Source organism: Oncorhynchus kisutch, linkage group LG8 (genome assembly GCF_002021735.2).
Source record: "Oncorhynchus kisutch isolate 150728-3 linkage group LG8, Okis_V2, whole genome shotgun sequence".
Taxonomy (NCBI): Eukaryota; Metazoa; Chordata; class Actinopteri; order Salmoniformes; family Salmonidae; genus Oncorhynchus; species Oncorhynchus kisutch.
In genome coordinates, this window is record NC_034181.2 from 71,293,335 (window position 1) to 71,309,661 (window position 16,327).

At 44.8% G+C, this 16,327-nt stretch overlaps 2 protein-coding genes and 1 non-coding gene across 5 annotated transcripts in view; 2 read left to right on the forward strand and 1 right to left on the reverse strand.

Moving 5' to 3' along the window:
* The window catches only part of LOC109895336 (myosin-binding protein C, cardiac-type-like), a 43,638-nt gene extending 36,319 nt beyond the window's left edge, over nucleotides 1-7,319 (forward strand). Inside the window, 7 exon segments of the mRNA XM_031831078.1 lie at nucleotides 712-907; nucleotides 1,231-1,370; nucleotides 2,355-2,514; nucleotides 4,125-4,261; nucleotides 4,538-4,724; nucleotides 6,259-6,279; nucleotides 6,873-7,319. Of these exon segments, the coding sequence (XP_031686938.1) occupies nucleotides 712-907; nucleotides 1,231-1,370; nucleotides 2,355-2,514; nucleotides 4,125-4,261; nucleotides 4,538-4,724; nucleotides 6,259-6,279; nucleotides 6,873-6,922 (891 nt within the window). The 3' untranslated portion in view covers nucleotides 6,923-7,319.
* Nucleotides 76-130, forward strand: LOC116374895 (U7 small nuclear RNA). The gene has a single exon (XR_004210921.1). It is a non-coding gene; the product is annotated as a U7 small nuclear RNA (small nuclear RNA).
* Nucleotides 7,320-10,143: 2,824 nt separating the features above from the next.
* LOC109895335 (leucine-rich repeat-containing G-protein coupled receptor 4) overlaps nucleotides 10,144-16,327 on the reverse strand; it is a 28,533-nt gene continuing 22,349 nt past the window's right edge. For all 3 annotated transcript variants that reach the window (XM_031831079.1, XM_031831080.1, XM_031831082.1), the window contains 10 exons: nucleotides 15,473-15,544; nucleotides 15,138-15,206; nucleotides 14,887-14,958; nucleotides 14,713-14,778; nucleotides 14,515-14,586; nucleotides 14,247-14,318; nucleotides 13,973-14,098; nucleotides 13,708-13,805; nucleotides 13,536-13,589; nucleotides 10,144-13,438 (listed from right to left, as the gene is read on the reverse strand). In XM_031831079.1, the coding sequence (XP_031686939.1) occupies nucleotides 12,090-13,438; nucleotides 13,536-13,589; nucleotides 13,708-13,805; nucleotides 13,973-14,098; nucleotides 14,247-14,318; nucleotides 14,515-14,586; nucleotides 14,713-14,778; nucleotides 14,887-14,958; nucleotides 15,138-15,206; nucleotides 15,473-15,544 (2,050 nt within the window). In that variant the 3' untranslated portion in view covers nucleotides 10,144-12,089. The remainder of the gene's footprint in view (nucleotides 13,439-13,535; nucleotides 13,590-13,707; nucleotides 13,806-13,972; nucleotides 14,099-14,246; nucleotides 14,319-14,514; nucleotides 14,587-14,712; nucleotides 14,779-14,886; nucleotides 14,959-15,137; nucleotides 15,207-15,472; nucleotides 15,545-16,327) is intronic.

Sequence of the window (16,327 nt, forward strand, 5' to 3'; positions counted from 1 at the left end):
TACAGGTTATAGAAAAGAGCAGAGGCTGTGAACTATTTGTTCAGACCCCAGTCCTACCTACCTACATGTTTTGGTGAAAATTTGCTCTTTTAGTATTTGTCCAGTAGGTTTCCTCAACGAGAAAACCCCCATTTGTATGTCAAAGATAATTGAACAAAAACACTATAGTAAATACTACAGTAATGACTGCAAAAACACTACAGTAAATACTACAGGATACTACAGTCTGCAAAAATACTACAGTAAATCACTCTCTCTTTATTTGTTTCTGCTTTTCCCTCAAGACTATAAATACATACAGCTTCAGTTTTGAAACTGTATCCTAGTAACACATGCAATTGACAGACTGATAACTGATACAGACATGATTCTCTTAAGCAGCTCATAGTGAGTAACTGCTGAAAACCACAAGCCAAGGAGTCTGGGCCACCGCCAAATGTACCACCATCTACTGTATCTATTAGGCACACTTATCTAGGTTCAAATCTGCCATAAAAATATCTGAACAATATAATATTTCAAATGTCTTGGTCTGGAGATGTACTGAAATCATCATCACCCCTGGAACTGTAATGATAATTTAGTATACGTAGGTTACTGAGGAAAACCAATATTTCACACATATTAACTTGTACTGCAGTCCTCCAGAATCTTTCTTTCTTAAAAATATTAGAATGTTTAATTTCCAATCTCAAGTATTTTTTATTTTAGGGCAAGCCTAGGCCTGTGATCACCTGGAGTAAAGATGGGGAGCATCTGAACCCGAAGCAGGTCAGCGTCCGGAACAGCGACACCGACACAATCCTGTTCATCCGCAAGTCAGAGAGGAAGGACTCTGGGAAGTATGAAGTCAAGCTGCAGATTGAGAATGTTGAGGACACAGCCAGCATCTCAATTCAAATAGTCGGTGAGGACTCCTCACAACTCTAATAGTTTGGAATATAAATGTTTTATGATTGATCAGTGGCACTATCAGTTCACTCATAATGGGTTTATGCTGTATCTGAGTTATTAACTATGAAACCGATACATCCCGCAAGCTGGTCCCTTTGCCGACATTATCATTGGATATTGAAACAAAACCACACCTGCTCCTAAAATACAGCGTAAACAATATTCTACGTGTACCCACCGTGTGGTTTACATTTCTCTGTGAATGATTGAATTGGAGTTTAAGGTAAAGTTATTGTACAGTATGTTGACTCAATAAATATTATTTCTTATCTTTAGATTTGCCTGGGTCTCCAGAGAAACTGAAGATCATGGATGTTTGGGGCTTTAACGTGGCTCTGGAGTGGAAGCCACCCAAGGACAATGGAAATTGTGAAATAACCGGCTACATGGTTCAGAAGGCTGACAAGAAGACCATGGTGAGAGTCAATCTGCTGGGCAGTGTCTAACAAGAAAATGTTAGAAAAATGTTAATACTAGATGAGTAATGTTATACGAAGATCATACACTGCCCCACACATGGCAGGTTCAGGAAAGCATGATCTATATTCTAAATTATGATTAGGCTAATATTTATTTTCTAACTGACACACACAGGTCATCCCAGTGTGTGTGTGAGAGAGGGCGAGCTGGCTGATAATTATCTGTTAGTTCTCTGGCTGGGCTCAGAGTGAACTATGCCAAGCTCTGAGTGTTAGAACGTTGGGTTTAATAACCATGCCATTGCCAAGGCAAGGTAGCTAAGCTCTCTGACACATGGCCATAATTGACTAATGTATGTACACTATGTGATGGGAAGAATGCTACATGGTCACAAGGGGGATTTTACCCTCCCTTGTGACACACAGTCAGCCACAGCTAGGCAGAGAGTCTTTGTGGGCAAGGAGAACTGCATTCTGGGCCTGTTTGTTTGAGCTCCAACTGCCACCTTCCACCATCCCAGGCAGCCACCCAGAGCACAGCAAGCCAAGCACGCCCTGTTTTTAGCCCCTAGCTTTGGCCTCATACTGGACATGGCTTGTCTGTGTAGTGATGGAAACCCAATGTACCTCTGAGCTGCAAGGTTAGTGGCTAAATAAAAAGCTCCCTGTTCAGGTTTCACACAAGTCATTATTAGACCCAATTAATTTCTTCCATCTCACAATGGCAGGCTGTGAGATATGAGATTATCATGTTACAAAGAACAATATCTCAATTGGATATCAGAGATGCCCCATTGCTAAATATAACCCAGTTGGGCCCCTTTGTTTGGCAAACACTCATAGGAGTTGGCATGCATTCTCATTCTCTCAAGACACGTTACACTGACAGTGTGGTTTAGCTGTTCTGTAGTATTTTGGTAGCCCTAAAATGTGGTCTCAATTAAAAATGAAGAGTTTGACTCAAATGTGGTTGGTTTTCAGGAATGGTACACTGTCTATGAGCTATATAGGCGAACTAACTGTGTGGTGGCTGATCTCATCATGGGGAATGAATACATCTTCCGTATCTACGCTGTGAACATGGTAGGCCTCAGCCTAGAGCCCTGCTTCTCAGCAGACAGTGCCTACATCCAGAAAACAGGTGGGCTCCCATACCTGGCACACTGTTCATGACAGTAATACCACCCTGACATCATAACTATAAACAAACAATAGTTATACATTTAACATGGTCATTGTGTATGTAAACTCAGCAAAACAAGAAACGTCCCATTTTCAGGACCCTGTCTTTCCAAGATAATTCGTAATAATCCAAATAACTTCACAGATCTTCATTGTAAAGGGTTTAAACACTGTTTCCCATGCTTGTTCAATGAACCATAAACAATTAATGAACATGGACCTATGGAAGACACTAACAGCTTACAGACGGTAGGCAATTAAGGTCACAGTTATGAAAACTTAGGACACCAAAGAGGCCGTTCTACTGACTCTGAAAAACACCAAAAGAAAAATGCCCAGGGTCCCTGCTCATCTGTGTGAATGTGCCTTAGGCATGCTGCAAGGAGGCATGAGGACTGCAGATGTGGTCAGGGCAATAAATTGCAATGTCCGTACTGTGAGACGCCTAAGACAGCGCTACAGGGAGACAGGACGTACAGCTGATCGTCCTCGCAGTGGCAGACCACGTCTAACAACACCGCAACAGGATCGGTACATCCGAACATCCGGGACAGGTACAGGATGGCAACAACAACTGCCCGAGTTACACCAGGAACGCACAATCCCTCCATCAGTGCTCAGACTGTCCGCAATAGGCTGAGAGAGGTTGGACTGAGGGCTTGTAGGCCTGTTGTAAGGCAGGTCCTCACCAGACATCACCGGCAACAATGTTGCCTATGGGCACAAACCCACCGTCGCTGGATCAGACAGGACTGGCAAAAAGTGCTCTTCACTGACGAGTCGCGGTTTTGTCTCACCAGGGGTGATGGTCGGATTCGCATTTATCTTTGAAGGAATGAGCGTTACACCGAGGCCTGTACTCTGGAGCGGGATCGATTTGGAGGTGGAGGCTCCATTTTCTGGGGAAGTGTGTCACAGCATCATCGGACTGAGCTTGTTGTCATTGCAGGCAATGACATCCTCCTCCCTCATGTGGTACCCTTCCTGCAGGCTCATCCTGACATGACCCTCCAGCATGACAATGCCATCAGCCATACTGCTCGTTCTGTGCGTGATTTCCTGCAAGACAGGAATGTCAATGTTCTGCCATGGCCGAATGGTCATTCCCCCCAGAAATGTCCGGGAACTTGCAGGTGCCTTGGTGGAAGAGTGGGGTAAGTAACATCTCACAGCAAGAACTGGCAAATCTGGTGCAGTCCATGAGGAGGAGATGCACTGCAGTACTTAATGCAGCTGGTGGCCACACCAGATACTGACTGTTACTTTTGATTTGGACTCCCCCCCCCCCCCTTCAGGGACACATTATTCCATTTCTGCTACTCACATGTCTGTGTAACTTGTTCAGTTTATGTCTCTTGTTATGATCATACCAATATTTACACATGGTAAGTGTGCTGAAAATAAACGCAGTTGACAGTGAGAGGACTTTTTTTTATTTTGCTGAGTTTATGTAGGATTAGGATTCACATGAAATTCATTTAAATAAAGATTGCCTGCTGCCACCTGTGTAAAAACTCATAAACTTTCTGAACATAAGTTGAGCACTGCACCTGTTCATCTGTTCATCAGGTTTCGAATACAAGCCTCCAACTTACAAGGAGCATGACTTTTCCGAGGTGCCTAAGTTCACACACCCTCTAGTGAGCCGTTCAGTCATAGCAGGCTACAACGCCACCCTCAGCTGCTCTGTCAGAGGCATCCCCAAGGTGAGGTGTCCCTATACAAGCGAGAATGACAGAGACAAAGGCTATGCTGTTAACCATGAATGATATAGTGATTTATCACCATCAGAACGACCATCAAATCAGTACGACTATTACATTATCATCATGTCTGCTACTAATACTGTAGGTGGATGTTAAGCATGTCCTGACCAGTAAAAACTATGAGCCTTAGTTATAGCAGATAGACATTATTTCATTGTTTTGCCATATGCATTACTCTAGGCAAATCTAGTTCACATTGTAACCTCTCTCTCTCAGCCCAAAGTGACATGGTACAAAAACAAGATGGACATCTCCAACGAGGCCAAGTACCGTATGTTCAGTAGGCAGGGCGTACTCACCCTGGAGATCCGCAAGCCCTGCTCATTTGACGGGGGAGTGTACATGTGCAAAGCAGTCAACGCCAGTGGAGAAGATGTAGTGGAGTGCAAGCTGGAGATTCGCCGTAAGTATCCCTAACACTACTCACCTTTTCTCTGCTGGTGAGCTCCTTAACACACCTGGCCTGCCAACCAACTGCCAACTCCATTGTCATTCTTGTGTGCTCAGTGGCCAGTTTTTTAGGTACACCACCCTGTTCACGAAAATGGTTCGCTCCTAGAGACAATGAATCATGTGGCCATGGCTTGCTATATGAATCAGGCAGACAGGCATCAAGGTTTCCAGTTACTGGTCGATTGAATTTTAGAACGGTTAAAACATGTGACCGAAGTGTCTTTGAGCGTGATATGATCATTGGTGACAGGTGCGCCGGTTCCAGTATCTCAGAAACGGCCGGCATTCTGGACTATTCACACACGACAGTGTCTCGAGGTTACCAAGAATAGTGCAACAAACAAAAAACATCTAGTCAGCGGAAGTCCTTTGGGTTATTGTACACAACAGCTCATTAATAAGAGGTCAAAGGAGAATGGCAAGAATGGTGCAACCTAACAGGCTGGTCACAAACAGGCAAATAACGGCGCAGTGGTGTGCAGAACAGCATCTCGGAATGAACAACTCGTTGGTGCTTATCACAGATGGGCTATTGCAGCAGATGACCGGGTTCCACTCCTATCAGCTAAACACAAGAAGTGGCTGCAGTGGGCATGCGATCACCAACAGTGGACAATTGAGGCGTGGAAAAACATTGCCTGGTCCGAAGAATCCCGGCTCCTGTTGCGCCATGCTGATGGTAGAGTCAGGATTTGGCGTAAGCAGCATGAGTCCATGGCCCCATCCTGCCTGGTATCAACAGTACAGGCTGGTGGCTGTGGTGTAATGGTGTAGAGAATGTTTTCCTGGCACACGTTAGGGCCCTTGAAACCAATTCAGCAATGTTTCCATATCCCAAAGAATTCAGGCAAAGTGGGGTCCGACCCGGTACTAGATGGGTGTACCTAATAATCTGGCCACTGAGTGTACATGGTGATTGTTACAGTTATGACCACCGTAAATAGGGATGTAATTGTCAAGGTTTCCAACTTCCTGTGTACTTCACTCTGTTTCCTGTCTGGAACAGGTAACCTTAGTACATATGTGTCCATCAAATATGAAGTCATATATAAATGTCTGAAAATGTCATAATATATGAATGCTCCCCAACTCATATTTGAAACATGTTTGGGGGTTTCCTTATGAAATATTACATTTGGACATCAAATCTGAGATGGAAGAATTATACTTGTACGTGTTGAATGGCATGTTCAAATCTAGAACATGTATCATGGTAATCATAGTATGTTCTAGTGGGCAAATACAGTAAATCTATTCTTCCTATTTGAGATTTCATGTTAACATATACAGACATATCGTTATGTCTTCATAAGGGTATATTAACTCCCTGGCGGACCTTTGGAATGTACACTGGAATACATGTAAAGGTTCTAAATGGATCCTGCCACCATTACATGATCCATCTCCTCTGACGTGTGTCTCTCCTTCTGTCTGTAACCCCACCATGCTGTGTCCTGTCATGCTTCTACCCGTTTTATTCCCAGCACCTGGCACTTTCCCCCAAGGTAAGCCCCCACACTCAGTAATAACTGAGGTCAAACCCGTTATTATAGAACTGTTTCATTTGTATTAATTAGAAAATAATAAAAGGTGTGCCAAAATACTTCATCCTAATTGCTTCTGTAAATTGCTCTGGATAAGAGCATCTGCTAAATGACTCAAATGTAAATGTACTATACATTACTGTATGTAACAATGTGCATGGTCCATCTCACCAAATTTAAGGGTACGAGAAGGTAAAATATGACAAAATATTGGATAATGTGAAAGGATAAGACACGTTTTACCTCATCTGTACACTATAGATTTTTAGAAAAATCTATCTTGATATTAACAAATTGAACTGGAGATGTTATTCTAATCCCAATGTTATTGAAGTAACAGTCATTTTCTCAGTGGTATTTATTTATCAAATGGCATGGATATTATAAATTGATTTAGTCTAGAATTAAAATGTAAAAAGACAATAATTCGATTGAATAAAGTCTAAAATAATGAAGTATTATCAGTCCTACATTAATCACCAACAAATACGTTCTAGTATGTTTGATTTTTTAATTGGAAATATGATTCACGACTTAGACTAATTGCCTTGCAGCTCAAATCACCAAAGAGGAGAGGGATAAGCAGATGAACAAGGCTGATTAGGTGTAAAGAAGCCGGTTGAAGATAGGATGGATGTCCTTTCTCATCCTACACGGACCTCCACTGGGACCCTGGCCAGACTACAGCTCAATGTGAAGAGACCAGAGATAATCCATTAGCTTTCATTACCCTGTGTCCCACTACCACCCCGTTATGTGCACATGTCAATCTTCCCCGTTCCCTGTTGTGAAATCATCTTACATAGGTCATCCAAGACACTACATTCATCCACATTGTGTTATTGTACCTTTATTTATTTAATGGAATAATTTGAGGAGTAGCAAAGGACTGCATTGTTTGATTCACTCTAGCATTCTTTGTAGAAAAGGGTTATTGAGTATCAGTGGCATAGAATATTTATTTTATGTCTGAAAAATAAATTCAAAGCTTTGTCATCGGGCAGTGGGCACTTTTTTTTCTCACTTATTCCAATACAAGTCTATCCCAGGTTTGTAGGGTACCCAACCATACTCATATTCCCAGCTGTAAACTGGTTATAATGCAACTTAAGTAAACCACTATCTCTGGTATGGCCTGTTCGCTAGTGAGGCCTTATAAAACCCCACCATTGTTTAACATGGGAAACAGACAGTGGACAGGGGTTAACACAGAGATGAATACACAGGTGGAGCAGCACTCATGTGCCTCATGCTGCCCTACCCACAGAACATGATCACTATGAGGTCAACAAACAGTTGATGCTCTGGCGCTTAAATGCCAGTGGGAATGAACAAAACCTGCTGGGGATTAACGTAACAAAGTCTAACTAAGCCCAAAAGAGGATATAGCAATATGTTTAATGTGTTAGGCCCAGCGATGAGGTGTGGGGAGGGTTGGAACAGCTGGAATGTCCCATTCCCCCTGTGGGTGCATCGCTGGGAGGTGAAATGTTTGGTCAAGCCAAGTCCATTTCCAAACAGGGTGTGAGAGATAAGGCTGCCCCTGTTGGTTTCTGAGGTCCACTGCCAACCCCCTACCTTCATCCACTAGCATACATTCACACAACACATTTTCTAAACATAAACACATTCTTATTGTCAAACTTGGTGTAGATTTGATAGGTCACATTCAAGACCATAGTTCATGTGCACTTATACACTTCCAGTAAGCCCCCATCATGATGTTGTTACACACCCCGTGAGGTTTGGATGTGTTAAAGGAACAGGGGCACTCGGTGTGAATCAGGTGGCATGGAAACAATCAACAGGGTTATTTTTTACCCATAATGCTCGCTTTGAGGACAATACAGTGCCACTGACACGGCCCGCTACCAAAACCTGCGGGCTCTCCTTCACTGCAGCCAACGTGAGTAAAACATTTAAACGTGTTAACCCTTGCAAGGCTGCAGGCCCAGACGGCATCCCCAGCCGTGTCCTCAGAGCATGCGCAGACCAGCTGGCTGGTGTGTTTACGGACATATTCAATCAATCCTTATCCCAGTCTGCTGTTCCCACATGCTTCAAGAGGGCCACCATTGTTCCTGTTCTCAATGAAAGCTAATGTAACTGAGCTAAATGACTACTGCCCTGTAGCACTCACTTCCGTCATCATGAAGCGCTTTGAGAGACTTGTCAAGGACCATATCACCTCCACCCTACCTGACACCCTAGACCCACTCCAATTTGCTCACAGCCCCAATAGGTCCACAGACGACGCAATCACACTGCACCCTGCCCTAACCCATCTTGACAAGAGGAATACCTATGTAAGAATGCTGTTCATCAACTACAGCTCAACATTTAACACCATAGTACCCTCCAAACTCGTCATTAAGCTTGAGACCCTGGGACTCGACCCCGCCCTGTGCAACTGGGTCCTGGACTTCCTGACGGGCCGCCCCCAGGTATTGAGGGTAGGTAACATCTCCACCCCGCTGATCCTCAACACTGGGGCCCCACAAGGGTGCGTTCTCAGCCCTCTCCTGTACTCCCTGTTCACCCATGACTGCGTGGCCATGCACACCTCCAACTTAATCATCAAGTTTGCAGACAACACTACAGTGGTAGGCTTGATTACCAACAATGACGAGACGGTCTACAGGGAGGAGGTGAGGGCCCTCGGAGTGTGGTGTCAGGAAAATAACCTCACACTCAATGTCAACAAAACAAAGGAGATGATCGTGGACTTCAGGAAACAGCAGAGGGAGTAGCCCCCTATCCACATCGACAGGACAGTAGTGGAGAGGCTGGAAAGTTAAGTTCCTCGGCGTTCACATCACGGACAAACTGAAATGGTCCACCCACACAGACAGCGTGGTGAAGAAGGTGCAGCAGCGCCTCTTCAACCTCAGGAGGCTGAAGAAATTTGTCTTGTCACCAAAAACAAACTTTTACAGATGCACAATCGAGAGCATCCTGTCGGGCTGTATCACCGCCTGGTACGGCAACTGTTCCGCCCACAACCGTAAGGCTCTCCAGAGGGTAGTGAGGTCTGCACACCGCATCACCGCGGGCAAACTACCTGCCCTCCAGGACACCTACACCACCCAATGTCACAGGAAGGCCAAAAAGATCATCAAGGACAACATCCACCCGAGCCAATGCCTGTTCACCCAGCTATCATCCAGAAGGCGAGGTCAGTACAGGTGCATCAAAGCAGGGACCGAGAGACTGAAAAACAGCTTCTATCTCAAGGCCATCAGACTGTTAAACAGCCACCACTAACATTGAGTGGCTGCTGCCAACATACTGACTCAACTCTAGCCACTTTAATAATGGAAAAATAAATGTATCACTAGCCACTTTAAACAATACTATGAACAAACTATGCCATTCGGCCATCACTCATTCATATATTTTTATGTACATATTCTTATTCATTCCTTTACACTTGTGTGTATAAGGTAGTTGTGAAATTGTTAGGTTAGATTACTTGTTAGATATTACTGCATGGTCGGAACTAGAAGCACAAGCATTTCGCTACACTCGCATTAACATCTGCTAACCATGTGTATGTGACAATTTGATTTGAAACTCAGCCAGAGGAGCCAATTGGGAGAGGTGCCAGTGCCCTGTGGGACATTTATAGCCTTGACAATTTCAACAGCACCCTTGAGTGGCACTATGGTCAGTCAGTCAGACAGAACCTAACACTGTAGGCAAAGAAAAACACTGACCGTCCTGATAAGGTCGAAATCAGTCCAACTCAACTGTGTGTCACTGTGGGGCAAATAAATTATAAGCATAAGTGAGAGTGTGTGTGTCAGAAATCTTGTAGATAAAGCATTGTTTTTTTAAGCAAATGGTTTTATATAGTTTGGTTTACAAAAATCACAGTATACAGTACATACTGTACATTCCTCCCACTAAAAGCATGACTTAAATTCAGAGGTGCTGTACAACCAGATGTATTTACAAACAAAGCCTACAGTTCAAACCAAAATAACAATAGCATAAGAACACACACCTTACAAAGCACTGCTGGTAGCCACTAAAGTAGAAGAGGTAGCTTCCATGGTTAGTCAATGCATCCCATTCTTGATTATTGGTTTTTCTATCAAAAATAATTTACATATGGATAAACAGACAGCAATACACACCGATTTGGAATTTGCATGTACGGGCTTCAAACATCTCCTATACAATCTGGACAGTTGGTTGGGGTTAAAATTACAATCAGTCAAAACATTGACAAATCCATTCAAAAATAAGAAAATTTGTGATATAATTTCAAAAGCCAATGAGCTTGATAATATGGACACATTAACAAAGTGTTGAGGGGAGTCTAGGCTTCCCTACATTGCCTCATTTCCTGAGCGCTCACATGAAATACACATGTGGATACAGGCTCCTAGGGTGTGGTATGGTGCAGGCCCCATACGCAAAGTCATGCTCGTGTACATCAAACAGATATTCCCCTACAGTCAAACCTGATCCAATAAAATGTTTCATAGTGAAACATTATATGTTGTTATTATATCATAACATACACCATGATATCCATTACACTGGCAACACTGCTGAGCTGTGGGCTTGTGTGCATCTTGATCATAATTAATGGGTTGTGAGTAACAATTATGTCCATTTTAAGAGAAGAAAAAAATATATATATATTTTACTATAATGCGATCTGTCTCAGAGAACAATCCAGAAATGAAGGCCTTTGTGTGCCATCAACATTCAGCACCAGAGGCTTAGCTTGCACTTGGTACATGCTGCACTCACCTTTCAAAGCCAACTTCCTGGCACCTGAAATAACCTTGTCCATGACCCTGGGGGTAAAGCACAGTTCAACTAAATGATTTTCAGTCCAAGAGACAAAACAAAGTCTCCACAACAACCTGGGAAGACTGTTGATAAAACAGTGCTCTTTTCCATTCCCACGTGACATCCAAGATTGTATCACTCATAGCGAGGAAGAATTGTTGACACTTATTGTCAAAGATAATAAACATTTAAGTCATTGTCTTGTACTCTTGAGGAATGAACACAGGGCATGTGAAGATGCATGAACAGATTCAGACTGTAGATTCAGTTGGCTCACAAAGGGAGGGCTGAAAATGCAGCTGTCAGATTATATTTAACACATTGTCAGTACCCCTTAATTTAAAGCCGCTTCCATACAATTCTCCTTTCAGTTACATTCTCATATGAAAAACAACCCTAGAATGAGGATTATGATTACATTTGCTACATATACAAATGAATAGCGATTATGGCAAGGCTTTAAAATCGACAGACCAGGGAATGACAACATATAAACACAATATACATGTAACACAAAACAAACTACAAAAGGATGGCACATAGATCCTTGCCTTAGCAAGAGACGTGACAGATCAATTCAGGCTTGTAACACCTTGACAATGAGTTTGCTCTAAACCAAGAAGCAGGCACTGGTGGCAAGGTTTCCTCTTTTGTTACACATTTGACAGCCAGTTTGGTGTTATCACACACAGGAATCAGTTGTAAATCCTGAAGGGCAAAACACGAGTTGACCAAAAGTCTCAGGTCTCAAAGAAGTCTCATTTAATGCCAGATTCCCTTTTTGTGACGGTTAAGTCTGGTTCACACAGTGATTAAAGAAGTGCTTCCTGAATGATGTGTGCAGGGACCCTGCACATGTTTTGTTGTGTATCACAAACCTTTCTTTTTGTTATAGTGTCCAACACACACACACACACGCACACACACAAACAAACACAGATGCACACACACAGCTGAAGAGTTTCTCAGTCTTTGATGCGAGGTATGTTGTATGCGTAGTGGACCAGAGGGAGCCCTCGGCTCTGGCAGAAGCAGGCTCGTCCACAGGCCTGCACCTGGTCTGAACTGTCGGATACAAACGAGTCCCCCTCGTCAGCGTACTCTGACTGGGCAGAGAGGGTGCCGCTGTCTGCCCAGTATCCCCCCGTACGCTGGCCCTCTGCCGCACCGGCTGAGAGGGTAGGGCAGCTGTGGGACTTCACCAAGTGTCTACAGACTGATGATGAGGAGGAAGAGGTCCTGGCGTGTAGAGCCGCCTGGCAGCGCTCACACATGCCTGTTTCCCCACAGAGCTGGGAGTACACCCCACAGTCATAGCCCAGCCGTGTGGAGGAGTCTCCGTCCCCATCCACGACCCCAGAGCCCCCTGCACACTGCCCAGCCTTCACCCCCCGGGCCACAACTCCATGGCCCCGCAGCCGCAGCCAGTCCTCCCGGAAGGCGGGGCTGAAGAAAACGTAGAGCACGGGGTTAAGGCATGCCGGTAGGGGGAAGAAGATGAGCGTGATGGACTTGGCGATATCAGGGCCCCCTGCGGTGCCAGACCTGGCCAGTAGAGGGGCGAAGGAGAAGGCTGCAACAGGGCAGAAGAAGATGCAGTTGGTAAATATGAGCCATGCCACGTGGCGTACGGCCCCTGCCTGCTCCTGGTCTGCTAGCTCCACCCTGCCCAAGCCACAGTACAGCTGGGTGTACACTGCTGCTGTGAACAGGTAGGCCAGAGCGTTGAGCAGCACCAGGGCCACAGTGACACCCAGCGCAGGGCCCTCACCGCCAGAGAAGGGTAAACAGAGAGGGGAGGCTGAAGGGTCGCTGGTACTGAAGAGGGGTAGGCAGGCTGCTGCAGCCGCCAGGAGTCCCAGGAGAGCAGCCGCCAGGGTGAAGCGTCGGTCCCCGACCCCCCTCTCGCTGCTCCTCCTGGGTGAGATGGCCTTCCCCAGGTGTGCCCTCACCGCCACGCTGCGCTCCACAGCCGCTAGGGGCAACAGCAGCACAGCCCACTCTGAGGACAACACCGCCAGGGCCCCTGTTGCCCGGCAGCCCACCCCCGTCTCCCACCAGACCCCAAACTCCGCAAAGGAGCCCCAGGTGGCAGCATCCAGGACAGTGAGCACCCCCACATAGACCCCAGTGAGCAGGTTGGTGAGGGCCAGGAGGCCAACCAGAAGCCTGGCAGGGGAGAGGGCCAAGGCCCGGCGGGAGAAGGTGGCTGCCAGCACCAGAGTGTTGAAGATCAGGGCCACCAGGCAGATGAACCACACAGTCAGACGGATCATCCAGCTGCCCAGGAGGTGCTCACAGGGCTTGAAGGCTCCTGGAGGAGAGAGACAGAGTCAGCCTTCAGTTAGTAAGAGATGTGATGATGTACCGAATTCAATGCTGTAGATGACAATAAAGTGACTGTGGTTTACCTGGAGAGGGAGAGCAGTGCATTACCATCGATATCCTCTCCACTTCTTCTCCACCTAGAACACAAAGATTAATTAGCTAATCAATTTCAATATACTTTTTATCCCTCCTCTGAATAATACTTTTTTTTATTCCAAGAGTGGTCTAATCACCAGTCATGACGACATATTTTACCTGTAACCTTCTTGATGTCCTCCTCATCAGTGGAAGTTGTTGAAGAATCACATCCCACAAATGCACAGCACTGGTAAGCATAGGGAACTGATACTGACCTGTAGACCACAATAGGACCATTATCATTCAAAGTGTTGCATGACCCCAACCTCACAGTTGGACTTAAGTTTAGTTACTGTAAGTGAATTGGGTTTGGCACTACAGTGAGTTCACATCTAGTTCAGGACAGTGTGAGGACATTTGGATGAATTACTGGGATTCTGACCTGAGTTTGGGGAGGCTCTTTGCAGTAAATACATTTTTCATCTGCAGGTTTCCTGTGAGTTTCAGTTGGTTCAGTGAACTCAGTCCAGTTGTTGGAATGCTGGTCAGCGAGTTTAAGCTCAGGTCTCTAAAACAAACAGGACATATTAGCATACATACATTCCTGGAACACCCTAGTAGCATATGTACATATTTGTTTAAACAGTAATGTATTTGTTATCATGACTTGTATGAGAACGGATTTAGTTTTTACCACAGTACAGTGTCCTACTCACAGGTTTGTTAGCACCGTCAAATAGAGGAAAGCATCTCTGTGGATGGTTTTCATTTCATTTCTACTCAGGTCCCTGTAGTAAAGAAAATTACTTAATGATGTGTTCAGAATCAGGGCAGCAAATTAAGCATGCTTTTTAAAATTAGCCTCTGGCATGAGCTAGTGAAAGCAGAACTGAGTTCATTTCCAATGAGATCTACTTAGGCCCTTCACCTTTAAGCCTCAATGTACTATAGGCTTCAAGTGTGTGTGTGTGTGTGTGTACTCACAGCAAGCGCAGGGCAGACAGACCCTGGAATGTGTCCCTGTCGATTTGTTGGATGTGGTTGTGTTGCAGGCTTCTATAATTAGGGCAGAACACAGAATATTCACTCAGAAAAAGATAGAAGATGGGGGTCATCTTGAGTGTAATGTTTAAAAATGTGTTTGTGCTCTTGCTCACATTCCCCACAATGTACCTTACTCACATTTCCTGCAGCTTTAGACAGCCCTGGAAGGAAGGCAGCTCCTCAATCTCATTGTAGGACAGGTCTCTGATGGGCAAAAGGATGAAATAATGTCATCTGGAATGTCACCAGCATTTATGTGAAACATATTAATAAGGTAGGATAAGGGTGAGAGGTGAGGTTGGGGATACTTACAGAGTCCGCAGCACCTTGAGATCCTCACAGAGCTCAACCGGTACGGCAGCAATCTTTGTGCCTGTCAATGTACTGAGAAAGAAACACTCTGATTTAATTACCACTGACAAGCGGTCTCATTTAACCTCAAACAAGGCAGAAAAAATCTAATCACTAACAATCTGTCTAACACAAACACTATCATTCTAACTTTGTTGGTCAGTGTCAGTTGTGTATGTTGATATAAAGCATCTGCTGTATTGTGTACTCACAGACTCTCCAGGTTGTTAGTCCCAGTGAGACAGGGAAAATCCTGCATCATACTGGCTCCACGTAGCATCCTGAAACACATACCTCACAGGGTTAGAACACAAACAGGTATGACAGACCAGAGCCTAACTTTAGTCGGAATAACTGTCCACTCGTAACATTAGATCATGGTATGAAAAAAGCACCTGAGCATCAGCGATATCCAGTGTATTGTATCACATGGTGATTTCATACACTGTTATTGTAAAGCAGTTAATTCAGAGATCCTTACAACACTATGAATACAATGCTCAGAGTACCAGACTTGGCTTTCCAACAGGTATGGACAGGGACTTACAGGGAGTGCAGGTCAGACAGGTTCTGGAAGGCTGAAGTTCCCACAAAGGACAGGGGGTTGTCATACAGGTGGCTGGGGAGGATAAGAGAAGAGGACACTGACAGTAAACTTATTTACTATGCGAGAATGGCACCATCTTCTGGACAAATATCTTATCTTATAGGGCCCATGGTCAGTCACTATACCAGCTTGGTGCTGTCAGTCAGTCACTATATTACCAGATTGGTGCTGTCTGTCAGTCACTATATTACCAGATTGGTGCTGTCAGTCACTATATTACCAGCTTGGTGCAGTCAGTCAGTCACTATATTACCAGATTGGTGCGGTCAGTCAGTCAGTCACTATATTACCAGCTTGGTGCTGTCAGTCAGTCACTATATTACCAGCTTGGTGCAGTCAGTCACTATATTACCAGATTGGTGCTGTCAGTCAGTCACTATATTACCAGTTTGGTGCAGTCAATCAGTCACTATATTACCAGCTTGGTGCTGTCAGTCAGTCACTATATTACCAGCTTGGTGCAGTCAGTCAGTCACTATATTACCAGCTTAGTGCAGTCAGTCAGTCACTATATTACCAGCTTGGTGCAGTCAGCCAGTCAGTCAGTCAGTCACTGAGACAGTTATGTGTGTAAATATGATAAACTGTACATACTAGTACAGTGTTTCCCAACTCCTGTCCTGAACTACCCCCAACAGTACACATATTTTGTAGCCCCGGACAAGCAGACCTGATTCAACTGGTCAACTAATCATCAGGCACTCAATGAGTTGAATCAGGTGAGTTTGACTGAAGCTACAACCAAAATGTGTGCTGTTGGGGGTACTGGAGGACTGGAGTTGGGGAACACTGTGC